The sequence below is a fragment of the Vitis riparia genome, chromosome 16, assembly GCF_004353265.1.
Source record: "Vitis riparia cultivar Riparia Gloire de Montpellier isolate 1030 chromosome 16, EGFV_Vit.rip_1.0, whole genome shotgun sequence".
In the NCBI taxonomy this organism is placed as follows: Eukaryota; Viridiplantae; Streptophyta; class Magnoliopsida; order Vitales; family Vitaceae; genus Vitis; species Vitis riparia.
Genome location: NC_048446.1, coordinates 23,890,891 through 23,906,120, shown reverse-complemented (window position 1 = coordinate 23,906,120; position 15,230 = coordinate 23,890,891). Strand labels below are relative to the sequence as shown.

The 15,230-nt window shown below is 35.9% G+C and overlaps 2 protein-coding genes across 2 annotated transcripts; one reads left to right on the top strand and one right to left on the bottom strand.

The window, feature by feature from the left end:
- The first annotated feature begins 2,211 nt into the window (after positions 1-2,211).
- On the top strand, positions 2,212-5,445 carry LOC117933782 (probable pectinesterase/pectinesterase inhibitor 61). Its single transcript, XM_034855317.1, has 3 exons — positions 2,212-3,298; positions 3,877-4,013; positions 4,492-5,445. Exons 1-3 carry the CDS (start codon positions 2,334-2,336, stop codon positions 5,187-5,189), a joined length of 1,800 nt encoding a protein of 599 aa, XP_034711208.1. The 5' UTR covers positions 2,212-2,333; the 3' UTR covers positions 5,190-5,445.
- Positions 5,446-6,712: 1,267 nt separating this feature from the next.
- LOC117933810 (phosphatidylinositol 4-kinase gamma 3) lies at positions 6,713-10,692 on the bottom strand. Its single transcript, XM_034855354.1, has 3 exons — positions 10,529-10,692; positions 8,560-10,280; positions 6,713-7,371 (listed from the first exon to the last, which is right to left on the bottom strand). The coding sequence occupies exons 2-3, from the start codon at positions 9,937-9,939 to the stop codon at positions 6,994-6,996; spliced, it is 1,758 nt and encodes a 585-aa protein (XP_034711245.1). The 5' UTR covers positions 9,940-10,280; positions 10,529-10,692; the 3' UTR covers positions 6,713-6,993.
- Between the last annotated feature and the right edge of the window lie 4,538 nt (positions 10,693-15,230).

Sequence of the window (15,230 nt, the reverse complement as noted above, 5' to 3'; positions counted from 1 at the left end):
GAGTGTAGTGGCCAAATGGGTAGACTTTCTTGTCAATTTCCCTTTTATTTAATTTAACCATTGTTTCTCTGTGATTTTTTCCCCTTCTCCAAACGCTCAACCTTTGATGGCCTCCTATAAAAATTTTGTTTCAATACAACATGGGCCTGTGCACAAATACTAAAAAGTTTTACAATTTTTTCACGGAAAAATATTATTATAATTATTGTAGCTGAAATCTATCAAACATTTCTCCACAAAATTTAATTTAAATTATATGAGATTTAGTTTCATTTAAGAATACAGGAATGTTCAAATTGTCACTCTTTTTTAACCCATAAGATGGGAAAATTTTATTCCCATTTCAAGTCCTAATCATATCAAAATTAGAAATACAATTTACAATAAAACAAAATATAATCGAGAGGTATGAAACCCAAATCTTGAAGTGAAATCCCAAACTTATTCTAGTAGCAATGAGGCGAGACGAATCCTCAAAAATAAATAATACAATCATTAAAAATTTAATTATCCCCTAGTAACCATGTAAGGTTATTGAAAAAAGATGATGGATAACCCAATAGGAAAGATCCTTAGAGAAAATTTTCATCCAAATCATGAAAATAATTGTAGGTTTGTGGATCGAAACTATTTTGGGGATGGTAACATTATGAATTTTGATAAACAAGTTTGAAATTAGTCTCTAATGGGAAATTTTTGCATCATGATCGATGCAAGTTGAAAATTCAAGCACCGAGTCTTTGGCTCTTTGTAAATGGAGTCATGTTTTGTGAGGATGAGTGAGTTATTGAACTGGGTCCCCTTCATGTTAAGGCATAAATGCATTTTTTCCCCTTTTTTTCTAAAGCCATGGAGAAAATGGAGTCATTATAAATACGCGTGTATGTTTTTTTATGGGAGTATCATATGTTTCTATTAAGATTCTCTCAATTTGAGTAGGATCATATGGATCTTATTGAAACTTGAAAGGGAAAATTTGAAAAAAAAGAAAAAAAAAGAAAAAGAAAAAGAGGTGAAGTGGAGGAAAAATAAAACTTAATAAAATCATTATTTTTTTTTTTTTAAATTTAAGAATTAAAATATTAAAAGAGGAATTGACATATTAAAATAGGCCTATATATAGCTTTTGTTCTTTAAAGTTTTTTTTTATTATTTAAATCTTAAAGTGCACAAACCTTATATATAAAATTTCTTATACTTGATATAGGAGTTTTTGCTTTTAAATATAACAAATAAGAAATGTCTCCCCACATCACCTAAATGTTTAGAGCATAAAACAAATTTTCACCTTAAAAGTATATATTTGACAAATTTTGAATGGAAAATCTTTTTTTTTTTTTTTAATTTGGTCTTAAAATGGATGAATTTTAAGAATAAATTTAAAGTGAATTTAGATATTTCGTATATGATATTCTAAGAAACAAGGAGGATGGATTTTTCTTTTTTTGATATTTGACATGAGCGCGTACCATTTTCGCAATGAGTAAAAACGCATAAGTGCATGTTACATTAACAAAGGATAAATCAAAATTTCTTATTTGAAATTTAAATAAAATTTTGTTTTTATTTTAAAAAAGGTTAATTTTATTCACTTCCCAGGTTTTACTTAATACCTTACTTTTATGAGTTTAAAATATCATTAAATATTTTTTTATTATTTTCTTTCATCTATCTTCTTATTTAAAATAAAGGAAGTATACAATAAAATTTCATAACCATGGTGACAAAATTCGAAGAGGAATGAATGAAATTAATCATTTTAAGAATTATTATCAAAATAGGTTTTTAAAAAATATTATTAAAAATGTTTTCAAATAGTCGCAAAAAGCTTGTTTAGTAGACATTTTAAAAAGGGTTTTTAACATTTATAGCATTTGAAAATAAGTCTTTAACCTTTCTTTAGCAGAAAATAACTCTTTGATAAAAAAATTCAATAGTAGAAATGTTAAATTACTTACTCAACATACCCTAAATTCCCATCCTTAAATTACTCAATATTAATTTGTATATTGTTAGATCATGCTTACAGGCGTTGGCAAGGAGTTTTGTGAGTGAAAACAGCTTACATCCAAAACTTTGAGCTCAAATTTTCCTAAAAAAAATTTCATTTTCAATCCAAACGTCTTGTGACCAAGAAAAAGAAGAAAAGTGCAGCTGAGAGAGAGGAAGTGGTGGAAACTGGAAAGTAGAGGACAGCTCATAGTCCAGACTCCAGACACAGACTCCACACCAACCTCTATTACTCCTCTCCCCCACTCTCTCCTTCACATATAAAAAGCCATCATATTCTCTCATCAATTCCCTGCATCCCTCTCCACTTCTTCTCTGAAAAAATGGTTTATGGTAGACTCGGATCCGAAGCGGCGTCGTTTCAACAAGACAATGCGGCTGCCTCTGCTCTTCAGCAGCAGAGGAGGAGGCGGAGGCGGAGATTGTGTATTGTGGCAGTGTTGTCTGTCGTTTTGATTGTGGCTGCTGTGGCGTCAACGGTGGCTTTGGTGGTTCGCCGGGAGGGATCTGCGGCTGGATCGGATGGGAGGGTTCGTAGGAAGCCGACTCAGGCGATCTCCCATACTTGCAGCAGAACTCGGTTCCCCACTCTGTGTGTTGATTCTCTGCTCGACTTCCCTGGCTCGCTCACCGCGGGCGAGCGCGACCTGGTCCACATTTCGATGAATATGACCTTACAGCGGTTCGGGAAGGCGCTGTACGTGTCGTCGGAGATCGCGAATCTGCAGATGGACACGCGCGTGAGAGCGGCCTACGAGGACTGCCTCGAGCTTCTGGAGGAGTCGGTGGAGCAGCTCACGCGGTCACTGACCTCCGTGGCGGGAGGCGGCGATGGTCAGGCCGTCGGAAGCACGCAGGACGTGCTGACGTGGCTGAGCGCTGCGATGACGAACCAGGACACGTGTACCGAGGGTTTCGACGACGTGAGTGGATTCGTGAAGGATCAGATGGTGGAGAAGCTCCGGGACCTGTCGGAGCTGGTGAGCAACTGTCTCGCGATATTCGCCGCCAGCGGCGGCGATAACGATTTCGCGGGAGTGCCGATACAGAACCGGAGGAGGAGGCTCATGCAGGACTCCGATATTTCGGCGAATCAGGATAGTACCGGATTTCCGAAATGGCTGACTCGGAGGGAGAGATCCTTACTGCAAATGCCGGTTCCGGCAATACAGGCCGATATTATCGTTTCGCAAGATGGAAACGGCACTTTCAAGACGATTACGGAGGCGATTAAGAAGGCGCCTGAGCACAGTAGTCGCCGGACGATTATTTACGTGAAGGCGGGAAGGTAAAAAATAAAAATAAAAATCATATATTTATTTTGATGCGGAAAGAAAACAGTATCCCTAGCTTCCTTGTGAATTTACAAATTGTTTTTTCTAGCCCTCCTTTTTTAGTGCGATTTTGACTTCAATCAGAGCATCATGCGATCAAAGAGGCTGTTCTTCTCGTGAAAAGTTGCCTTTCCTTAAATTAATTTTTTATTTTTTATTTGTAAATCTTTATAATTAATTTTAAAATGTAAAATTTTTAAAAAGTTGCCCTCCCCTACTTTTATTTTTAATAAAGAAAATTTTGGTAGAAGTTTTTTTCTTAGAAAAAAAAGACACGCATTTAAAAGATTATGAAGTTATTAATGTTTGAAATAAAAATGTGCTACAACACCACTCATTTTATGACTATTTTTATTATATGCTTACATAAAAATAAAAATAAAAGATTATTGAATTTAATGAAAGCAAATTTTGCTTTATTTAAAGATATTAATTTTAAAATCAAATTATTTCTCATTAAATGAAACAAAAATGATCGAAAATACATATTCTTCTTAAAAATAAATAATGGTTTGTATTTATTTATTTTCAGGTACGAGGAGAATAATTTAAAGGTTGGGAGGAAGAAGACTAATTTGATGTTTATAGGTGACGGGAAGGGCAAAACTATAATTACCGGTGGGAAGAGCGTCTTCGACAATCTTACAACGTTCCACACCGCGTCCTTCGGTAAATACTAAATACCCTTTTCACGCTTTCCATTATTTTTTATTTTACAATTATCAGGGAAAAAAACGCACGTGACCTCTCACGGCAGTGCGGCAGTGCCTTTATCCATTTGATTGACGGAAATACCCTTGAATGAGCACCTTTCTTTTTTTTAGTGGCCTGCATTTGAGGCCAAGAATAATCCGCCATGTTGGGAGCATTAGAATGATAGAGGATGCTCCAAAACCCATTTTCATGGCATTGTTGAGATTTTCACTTTAATGTAGGGGCAGTGTAGTCACAAAATTAATTGAATGCATGGGTTGTGGATAGAATTTAAAGGACACGATGGAATCACATTATTGGAGGTGGGTCATGAGGATGGCACGGTGACTAGATTTCTCAGCCCATTGATCAACCACCTCATTTTCAAAAACTGATTTGATAATCATATATTATATTTTTTAAAATTTGTTACTTCTATTTTGGTGATTTACAGCTGCTACAGGAGCTGGTTTCATTGCCAGAGACATGACCTTTGAGAATTGGGCTGGGCCAGGTAAGCACCAGGCCGTGGCACTCCGGGTCGGGGCCGACCATGGTGTTGTCTACCGGTGCAACATTATTGGCTACCAGGACACCCTATACGTGCACTCGCAACGTCAATTCTTCCGAGAATGTGACGTATACGGAACCGTAGACTTCATCTTTGGCAATGCGGCCGTAGTTTTCCAAAACTGCAGCCTATATGCCCGAAAGCCCATGGCCCAACAAAAGAACACAATCACAGCCCAAAATCGAAAAGACCCTTACCAAAACACCGGAATCTCAATCCATGCATGCCGGATTCTCCCCGCTGACGACCTTGCACCAGTCAAGGGGAGCTTCCCAACGTACCTTGGGCGGCCGTGGAAGTTGTACTCGAGAACCGTGTACATGCTTTCGGACATGGGCGATCACATCCACCCTAAGGGTTGGCTAGAGTGGAATACCACATTTGCCTTGGACACACTTTACTACGGCGAGTACATGAATTATGGGCCGGGCGGGGCCGTGGGCCAGCGCGTGAACTGGCCCGGGTACCGGGTCATAACGTCGGTGGTGGAGGCGACGAAATTCACCGTCGGACAGTTCATTTACGGTTCGTCTTGGCTGCCGTCGACTGGCGTGGCCTTCTTGGCCGGCCTATCGGTTTGAGTGATACAATGGTATAGCATCAATATAGTTTTACTGTTAGTATTTTTTAGCTGCAAGTCTAATAATTGTTCCACTCTTCTTTCTGCTAATTTAACATCTCTCTTTAGAAGTAGAGATGAATTGTATGTTTTGTAAAATCCGTTCTTTCTAAGTAAAGAAAAAGAATGTTATTTCTCTTAGAAGCAGAGATGAATTGTATGCTTTGTTAAACAATAATAGACTTTGTTGAGGAAAAAGGAAAAAGTGAAGTTGAATAGGATTTGCGTGTTGGTGTCGGTGTCGGTGTCGGTGGGTTTTGAAGACAATAAATATAAGAGCTACTGGATGCCGACCCATGATGCCATTCATTGAAGCCAGGCATGTGGGCTGTGTCTCTTAGAAATGAGAGTTTTGGGGGTTGTCGTCAGTGGTTGGATGGTTTTTGCCTACTCAAATCCCATTTATGCGCCCACCGAACACCGGCCTGCAACTTAGAGTCTTCCTTTTTTTCCCTTATCAATTTTGAAATATTTTCCAGTATTTTTTAACAATAATTGAAAAACTGGATAATATATCCTTACTTAGAATGAATTATTTAAGTTTCTAAAATAAAATTTTGTTTCTCAAAAGAATTGTAATCAACCTTTTTAAAAGTCTATAAGAAACTGTTTCTAAAAATATTACCAACCAAACCCTTTCTTTTTAGAAAATCCCTTTTTAATAATTATGGGATTTTCATCCTATCATAATTATTCCATTAAAAAATTATGATTTAAACTTTGATTTCTAGTTGAATTAGAAACAAATTGGCATCAAGCGATTTTCTTTTCAAAAATCATTGCTAAAAACCTATTCATCTTCTTCAAAACAGAAGTAAAAACGTTTAGCAGAGAGGGATCCCATGAAAACTTCTTTCGAGAACTCGGTTAAACCCAATCATTTCTCAGGAACAATGGTTAAGGGCCTGATACTACCATTTGGGGATCTAGAATCCATTCAAAGAAGAAAGAGCCAATCAAGCTTTGGGGCATGCCTTATCTTCATGGGCATTATGTAACATATCACCCAAAAAAAAAGCACCACTACAAATTTTCTCTACAAAATCCATTTACTTCATCATGGACAAGCATGAGTGAAATAACTGAGAAAGCAAAGGCAAATTATACTTCTAATGAGAGAAAAAGATGTTGATATTGTTGCTCAACCTAATCCATTCCAACTGAGAAAAGAGGTAGTAGTAGTGTAGCATAATTAGGTGCTCCCTAGTCTTATCACAACAATAACAACCCACTTACTTTCTCAGTGTTTTTTTTTATCAAATTTCCCACTAAGAATGTCAAATTCAGAACACAGTAATGATCTACAAGTGATAAACAAGGACCACCTCCATTTTGAAGTGCGCTACACACCCTTGAGATCAAAGGTTTCTTTTTTTGTTCTTTCTTTTCTTTTCTTTTGGCCTGAAATGAAAGTGACGATATTTGATCATAGATTTGCTATGAATAGTGAAATTTGAATTGGATTCTCAAACTAACTACACAATATACTCCCATTAAGTATAAAAACAAATATTTATTATTGTTGTTAGGTACTAGACTGCAATTAGAATATCCGGGTTTTTCTGTCCAACCACTTGATATTTCCAGGTGGGTGAGAGATTTTTCTACATAAAAGCTCAAAGGTATGAACAAAATGAGAAAGGTGACAGAGACATGAAGTCCCCTCTTGCCCATCCTCATTATCCTAAGAAAGATGGAGCATCATCATTCATTATCCCTATTATATGTATGCATAGTAGGTAGTTGGTGCCCATGTTTTCCTCGCCTTATGGAGACAGCTCATCAAGGTGGCGATCCATGATCATAGAGACAGCTTCAAGGAATGCAGCTTCGCTAGTTCCAGGAAGCACAGACTCTTGTGCTTCTTGGACTATCTGCTCCATCACGGATTCCTTCTTCAAGGTCTCCCTGCACATTATGCTTCCAATGATGAAAGGAGTCAGTCCTCTCTCAGCACCTTTCTTCAGAAGCATGGTAGAAATGCGAAGGGTGCGAGCACACTCAAGTGGCAAATTCCACCCATGAAACTTCAGAAGTTCAATATCTTTTTCTGCATCAAGTGATCTTATGTAGTCAATGGTATCTGGAGAGTATGGGATTTTTGCTTGAGGCCAGTAGAGCCAGTCGAATGTGCAATCCTCAAACTACAGTTAGGAGAGTGAATATGAGAGCTTATACGAGACATGTATACTGAATAAGCCCAAATTCTAGTTTACTGCCTTACAATAATAAAAGCATGTTGTGAGAGAAATTTTGGTAAAATAAAGCTCTGGGAATCAATCCCAATCCTGTTCATAAGAAAAAATACGAAAAGAATTATGATTCCCTGAAAGGGTGTTTTATGTTGAAATAATACTAAAATGGAAAAAGCAGGCTGGAATGAAAAGCCTTCTATGAGTTAAAACACTCGAATTGGAAAAGTTTTCCATCACAGAAATCTTAGTAAAACAAAAGTCTGATAAACTGGTTGAAGAATTCCAGTTCCCTAAAACAGGATCAAATGGATCTGCAGCAACTGTTAAAACATCAAATTTTTTAAGGACTAACATATGCACACATAAACTGGTTGAAGAATCACAGTTCCCTAAAACAGGATCAAATGGATCTGCAGCAACTGGCAGCAACTGTTAATTGTAGGGTCAAAACCATCAAATTTTTTAAGGACTAATATATGCACACAAAGCTAAGTGTACTGTATGATAGAATGACAGGAGATATCATTTTAGCATGGAAGTGAAATATATGTTTAACCTTGAGTAACATCTTGATTTTTTTTAAACCTAAAAGAAATTAAGATGAAGAAAAAAGTTTAAACTGAAAGAATAGAATTAGGAGACACATAAAAACCTGTACATTCATATGTAAAATTTCATGTGTAGCTAAAAATTATGAAACTTTTTTTTTTTTTTTTTTTTTTTTTTTTGACGGGGAAAAATTATGAGCCTATTTATTACTGCTAAGGCATAGAGTAACCAACATGCCCATTTATTCTCCCATTTACGCCCCCTTTCGAACAGCTTAACTGGCAGTCATCGCCACTCAGCAACACAGGTCCAGGTTCAGTTCTCCATTCTCACCCAATACACATTTCTTAGAGAAGTGTATCCAGGGTTTTCCATGTTCTTACTAAGGTGGGCTAGTGGGTTTCTCAGTCACAGAAAAAATGCATGAACATCATATATCACAAACAATAGATATTTGCAGTCCACCAAATGCATGCATTAGCATCTAATAGCAAGTATGAAGCATCAAGAAAAGAAATCTAAGAAGAATAATAACGCAGTACACAAAACATACTCTGGACATTAAGAGAAGAATGGTCAACTACTCACATTCTCAGGCAAACAGTATCCATGATCAATTGGAATAAGCACAAGCTGACCTTCACCCTCTTTGCTAACCAAAATGTTCCCAGCATGTCTATCTGCATTCGCCAACCTTATATCCAACACGGTGATCTTGTGCACCTCATCCACTGGAAATGCACGAGGGCCCATGTCCTCACAGCTTCCTTGGTTCTTCATGAACATCTGCAATGAACCAATCTTGATATTCTTAGGTGAATATTCATACCCTTCTGGATGGTTGAATCCCCCATGCAAGCACTTGACCATGATTGTAGGTGGAACCCCAGCAAAGCCCTTCTTGTTACAAAATGAGTGAGGTCCACTTCTTGGGTGATCCAAAATGTATGCAGCAACCTCTCTCAATGCCCCTTCTCCTACTCGTGTGCCCTTCTTCAGTCCCTCACCATCCATTGACAAGGGTAGCCCATGTGGATTATTCACAGCCATAGGCTCCTCATCAATTGGCTTAAATACAGAAATATGCTTCAGACCAGATGAGTCTTGCATAAAATAAACTCCTCCTGATCCTTCTGAAGACCTAATTGGTTGATTGCCTCTGTTTAACCCATCGATCGTAGAGGTAATTATCTCTTTCACCACTGATGACAGTTCAATGTTGGGATTAACAATCAAGGGTTCCAGGAGGACATCACTTTGCAATGACTTCCTATCTACAACCTCTGGTTCCTTAGATTGTGTCCTCCACTGGTATTCTTCTTTATCAACTACATCATCCCTCTTATCACTCAAATCAGATGCCACAATGGACACTTTGAAATCTTTCTTAATGGGTTTAGTCCTTACTTTTGCAGACCTACAGATCAGCAAATGAATCACAACATCATTTTTTTTACAGATATCATGTATGAGTCTCTGATCTTCAAGCTCCTCACCATCACAGGTCAGCTCCTGGTCCTTGAGATCAAAAAAACCTTTTCCTGTCTTAGCAATCTGCTGCTTCACATACCCCACATTCCTACTCCTCTCAACATGAAACTCAAGCTCCTTTCCACACACGGTTCTAACTGTAATAGCTTGGTGATCAGGAAGCCTCAGCACCAAATGAAGTACATTCCCATCAGTGACTCCATAGTCCTGGACACGAGAATTGTTCCGAGCCAATTCTCTCCCTTCAAAAACCAGTTTCTGCATTTTCACAAAAGACCCTTTGAAGGTCTGGATTCTCCGCTTCACAGAAGCGATTGAATCTGACTCTAAAACATGCATGGGAATCACAGACCCACCATCAGTTAAGTATATCAAGATTGAATTGCTCAGGCATGGACTACATCGGTCGGTAAAATAACATGGAAAATTTGGAGAGTCTTCACAGACTGGACTAACAGAGACACTGGCAATCGACATTTTTGCAATTTGTGTCCAAATCAGTGTACCCTATGTTAAGTGAAATCTTAAAACCCTAGCACCAATTGTTCAAACCTTAAAACACAACATCAACTAACACCCAATGTACAATTCTTCACAATGTAAACCCAGACTTCAAAGTTTTCAGGATTTTCCCCTACAAAATCTAACAACAAATCAAAACCCTAAACAGACATAGGAAACCCTCAGAAAATTTTGGCTTTTCATGCCTGTGAAATCTTCAGAAAAGGAAATAAATCCTCAGAAGAATTACGGATTTGACTCCACCTTCGATTTCTGGATAATGTGGAAGCTTTTACCGCAGATTGGAACTGAAACCCCTGTAATTGCAGATTGATCAGTTGATGAGAAAACAGAAGAAACAAACAAGAAACAAATTCTCAAAATCCTCTTTGGCAGCCGAGGAAAAAGAGGAGTCAAATACTCTCTCCCTGAGCAATCAAATCCTTGCCCTTTCATTCATTTTTTCCCCCATTTTCCCACCTCCCAAACAGATAATAAATCAAAAAGGTCAAATCTTTAGCACAAAACAGATCATCCCAAAGGCAAAATCTTATCACATTCTTACCTAGAAAATTCAGCTGCCGAGAGTTTCAACTCCAAGAAAATATGAACTAGAGTCGTTCAGATGAGGCTAAATGTGAAATTTAGCATCATTTTCTCGGATCAGGGCTCTGAATTTTCTTACACGTTTCGAAAAATCCGAAATAGTCTGGCAACTTTTTCGCGAGAAAATTGAGTGGGAAAATGAGTATCGGCTTCATGTGCATTATATAGGATTGGACTGGACGACTTCTAACACCGTTAGTCTTTGTAGACGGACGTTTCCTTTTTTGATGGATTGTTTTGGGCAAATAAAATTAATGCTTTTCTTACGCGGATATTTTAACTCCTAAAACGCATTTTTTATGGATTATATTACCCAATAAATTTTTAATTTTGAGATAGTTTTCAAAAATCAATTTATATAATTTTAAATAATAACTCAAATTCATATATGTTCCAAAAAAAAAAAAAAAAGCAAAAAAGAAAAACCATGTCCATTTTAAATGCATTTTATCACTTGTAAATAACTTTGGATGATGAATCAGATCTCATATATTCCTTAAATACTCTTTAAAAAAGATTATATAAGAGTAGATAGAAGATTGATCATTTTGAATGATGTGGCATTAAATGTATAGGGGATATGTAACTTAACACAAACAAATGTATAAGTTAACGGCTGTTAACTCACACCGTATGGAAGCTGCCTTCAAGACGTGCCCTGCGTTTGTCTTGAGGGAAAAGTTACACTCCCACGTCAAATCCACCAATGCTTTCTTGCCACGCCATAATATCCACACATTAATATGACGTGTAAATAAATATGCCTAAAGTGCAAAATAATTTATGGAAATAGGCGAGATGATTAATCTCTTTTACCCTTTAAAACGTAAAATAAATTAAATCACAAAACTCTAAGCCGACCTTTGGTTTTTGAAAAATACGGAGAAAAAAATATTAAAACTTTTTTGTATATAAATAAATAAATAAATAAATTATCTTTACGCTTTACTTTTTTTTTTTTTCTCTTAAAAGATCAAATAGTTTTAAAATATATAAATTTTTTATTTATTATAAAAAAACCATTTTTTTAATAGTTTTTTTCCTTAATATATATATTTTCCAAATACCAAAGAGAAAAGCAAAGGTGGCTGATTCCAGTAATGCATATTCAATCCTTATTGAGCAAGACCCTAGGGGGTTCCATTAAAGGGCAAAGTTGATGGCATTGCACCAATTCAGGGTTCATAATCTAGGGTACAGATCCCTTAAACCTCTCATTAGCATCAAAATTGTGGGCAAATTCAAGTTTCAAAAGGCACTTCTTGGATCAATAATTTGTATAACTTCAATACATGAATTTAATATTAATCTGCTTTGAATTAGGAAAAAAGAAACCTAAAAAATCTCAAAAGAAGTGAACATCAGGTTAAAAAAACAAATTAAAAATTAATAATAATGCATTCCCCAGGAGTTTCTAGGGCATTGTTACAAACTTACAATGCATGTTAGAGCCTTCCAATGAATTTAACAATGGCTCCAAAGCAAGAATGTTTTGGTTCATCATCATAATTAAGGTGGTATTTGTTTTTTTACTTAATTCTAAATAGAATAATGTTAAATATTAGGTTATTTGTTTTTATAGTATTTTATTTCTATTAAGTATTAAAAAATAAAAAAACCAATATTTTATTTTTTTTTATTTAGAAAAAGTTACATATTTTAACTTTTTCTATTTAATAAAAAATTTATAATAAATCATGAAGAAGTAGAAAAACAAACCACTTAAATTTTAAAAACAAATTGTTTTATGTTGTAAAATGAGAATAAATGTGACTCAAATAAAAGTATGGATAACTATATATTACTTTAATAATATATATATATATATATAGGGAAGAAATAAAAAAGAAGTGTTGAGAGAATGAAAGAAAGAGAGAGAGAGCACGAGAGGAAGATAATTTCTTTCTTTTTCTAGGGATGCTCTTACATGGGGTGTAAAAAGTCTTTTATATGCTTCATAATATGAACTCTCATTACTCATCTTAAAGATGAGTAAATGGAGTTCATAAATGACCATCAATGTGGTCATTCATCACTTCATTTACAACACTCCCCCTTGAATGACCACTATATTAAAAGAATATGCCTCATTAAAACCTTGCTAGTAAAAAACCCTATAGAAAAAACCTAGCGAAGGAAAAAGAGTACAATATTCTTTTCTTGGTATATTAGGACTACCTCGTTAAAAACCTTGCCAGTAAAACCCAATAGGACAAAACCTGGACGAAGGAAAAAAGAGTACAGTACACAAACACCCTTTTACAAGCTTACTCCCCCTCATGTCGATATCCTTAAGTTGATGCATTCCAATCCTGTGTATTAACTTCTTGAATGTTGAGGTTGACAATGATTTTGTGAATAAATCTGTTAGATTATCACTTGAGCGTATTTGTTGCACATTAATTTCACCATTCTTTTGGAGTTCATGTGTATAAAAGAATTTTGGTGAAATGTGTTTAGTTCTATCTCCTTTAATATAACCCCCTGTTATTTGTGCAATGCATGCAACATTATCTTCAAATAATATTGTCAGGTCACCTTTGATAGAGGAGAGTCCACATGATTCCTAAATATGCTAGGTCATAGACCTTAGTCATATACATTCACAACTTACTTCATGAATTGCCAGTGTTTCTGAATGATTTGATGATGTGGGTACCATTGTTTATTTGACAGATCTCCATGAAATAGCAGTACCATTACAATTAAACACATACCTTGTTTGTAACCTACCTTTATGTGGATCTGAAAGATATCCTGCATTTGCATATCTAAGCAATTGTTGCTTTGATTCTCTTGAGTAAAATAAACCCATATCAGTAGTCCCGCGAAGATAACGCAATATATGTTTGATACCATTTCAATGTCTTCGAGTTTGAGCAGAACTGTATCTTGCTAATAAATTGACAGAAAAAACAATGTTTGGACGTGTGCAATTGGCAAGATACATAATTGCACCAATAACACCAAGATATGATACTTCAGGACTAAGTAACTCTTCATCTTTTTCGTAAGGACAAAATGGTTCATTTTTTACATTAAGTGATCAGACAACCATTGGAGAACTTAAATGATGCGCTTTATCCATATAAAAACACTTCAAAACTTTCTTAATGTATGTTGATTGATGTACTAAAACTCCATTTGGAAAATGCTCGATCTGCAAGCCAAGACAAAATTTTGTTTTTCCAAGATCTTTCATCTTAAATTCCTTTTTCAAGTAATTTGTTGTTCTTGTGAGCTCTTCAGGAGTTTCAACAAAATTTAAATTATCAACATACACTGCAATAATTGCAAATCCGGTTTTTGATTTCTTAATGAACATCCATGGGCATATAGGGTTATTCACATACCCTTTTTTTAGCAAGTATTCGCTAAGGCGATTGTACCACATGCGTCTAGATTGCTTTAATCCATACAAGGATCGTTGTAACTTGATTGAATATATGCTGCGAGACTTTGTACTATTTTCTCCAGGCAATTTAAATCTTTCAGGGATTTTCATGTATATATCATTATTCATGGATCCGTATAAATATGTTGTAATAACATCCATGAGACGCATATCCAGTCCTTATGAGACTGCCAAAAAACAAAATGTGATTGCGTCCATGACGGGATAATATGCTTCCTCGTAGTCAATGCCAGGTCTCTACGAGAAACCTTATGCTACTAATTGCGCTTTATATCTTATGATCTCACTTTTCTCATTGCGCTTTAGTACAAATACCCATTTGTACCCAACAGGCTTTACATCTTCAGGTGTTTGGACTACAGGTTCAAAAACTTTTCCTTTTGTTAATGAGTTTAACTATGCCTGTATAGCTTCTTTCCATTTTGGCCAATCATTTCTATGTCAACATTCTTCCACATCATGGTTCGGGATCTTCATTATTTCTTATGATATCAGAGACCACTTGGAAAGCAAAAATATTGTTAATAACAATATTATTTCGATCCCATTTTTCTCTCGTGTGTACATAACTTACTGAGATTTCACAATTTTTAGGTACATGTGCCTCTTCAGGGGCTTCTCGTTCAATATGTGGCTTTTCATGGGTTTCTTGTTCAATATGTGCCTCTTTAGGGGCTTTTTGCATTATTTGTGCTTCTTCTAGGGCTATAGATTTATCAATTTTAAACTAATCAGTCATTTTGATGACCTTTTCTAGAGTGTCAAGTTTTTCTTGGGTTCTCCTCTTCCGAGGAGTTACATCCCTTGAGCCAACAGGTCTACCACGCTTTAGGCATATCTTAGATCCATTTGTTAACTATCCTATAGGAACATCAATCTGTGTTGGAGTATTTGCAGTCGGGATATGTGACTTTGTCATTTTTTTTGTATCAATGAATGCATTTGGTAATTGATTTGCAAGATTTTGCAAATGAATGATCCTTTGAACTTCTAGTTCACATTGATTTATACGAGGATCAAGATGAGTCATAGTAGATGCCCTCCAACTAATTTCTCGTCGTTTTTCAGGAATCGACTTTTCTCTCCCTAATGATGAGAAAACACTCTCATTAAAATGACAATCCGCAAAGCGGGCTGTAAAAACATCATCTGTCAAAGGTAAGATATCTTATGATAGATGGAGAATCAAAACCTATATAAATCCCAAGTCTTCGTTAGGGACCCATTTTAGTGCGTTATGTAGGTG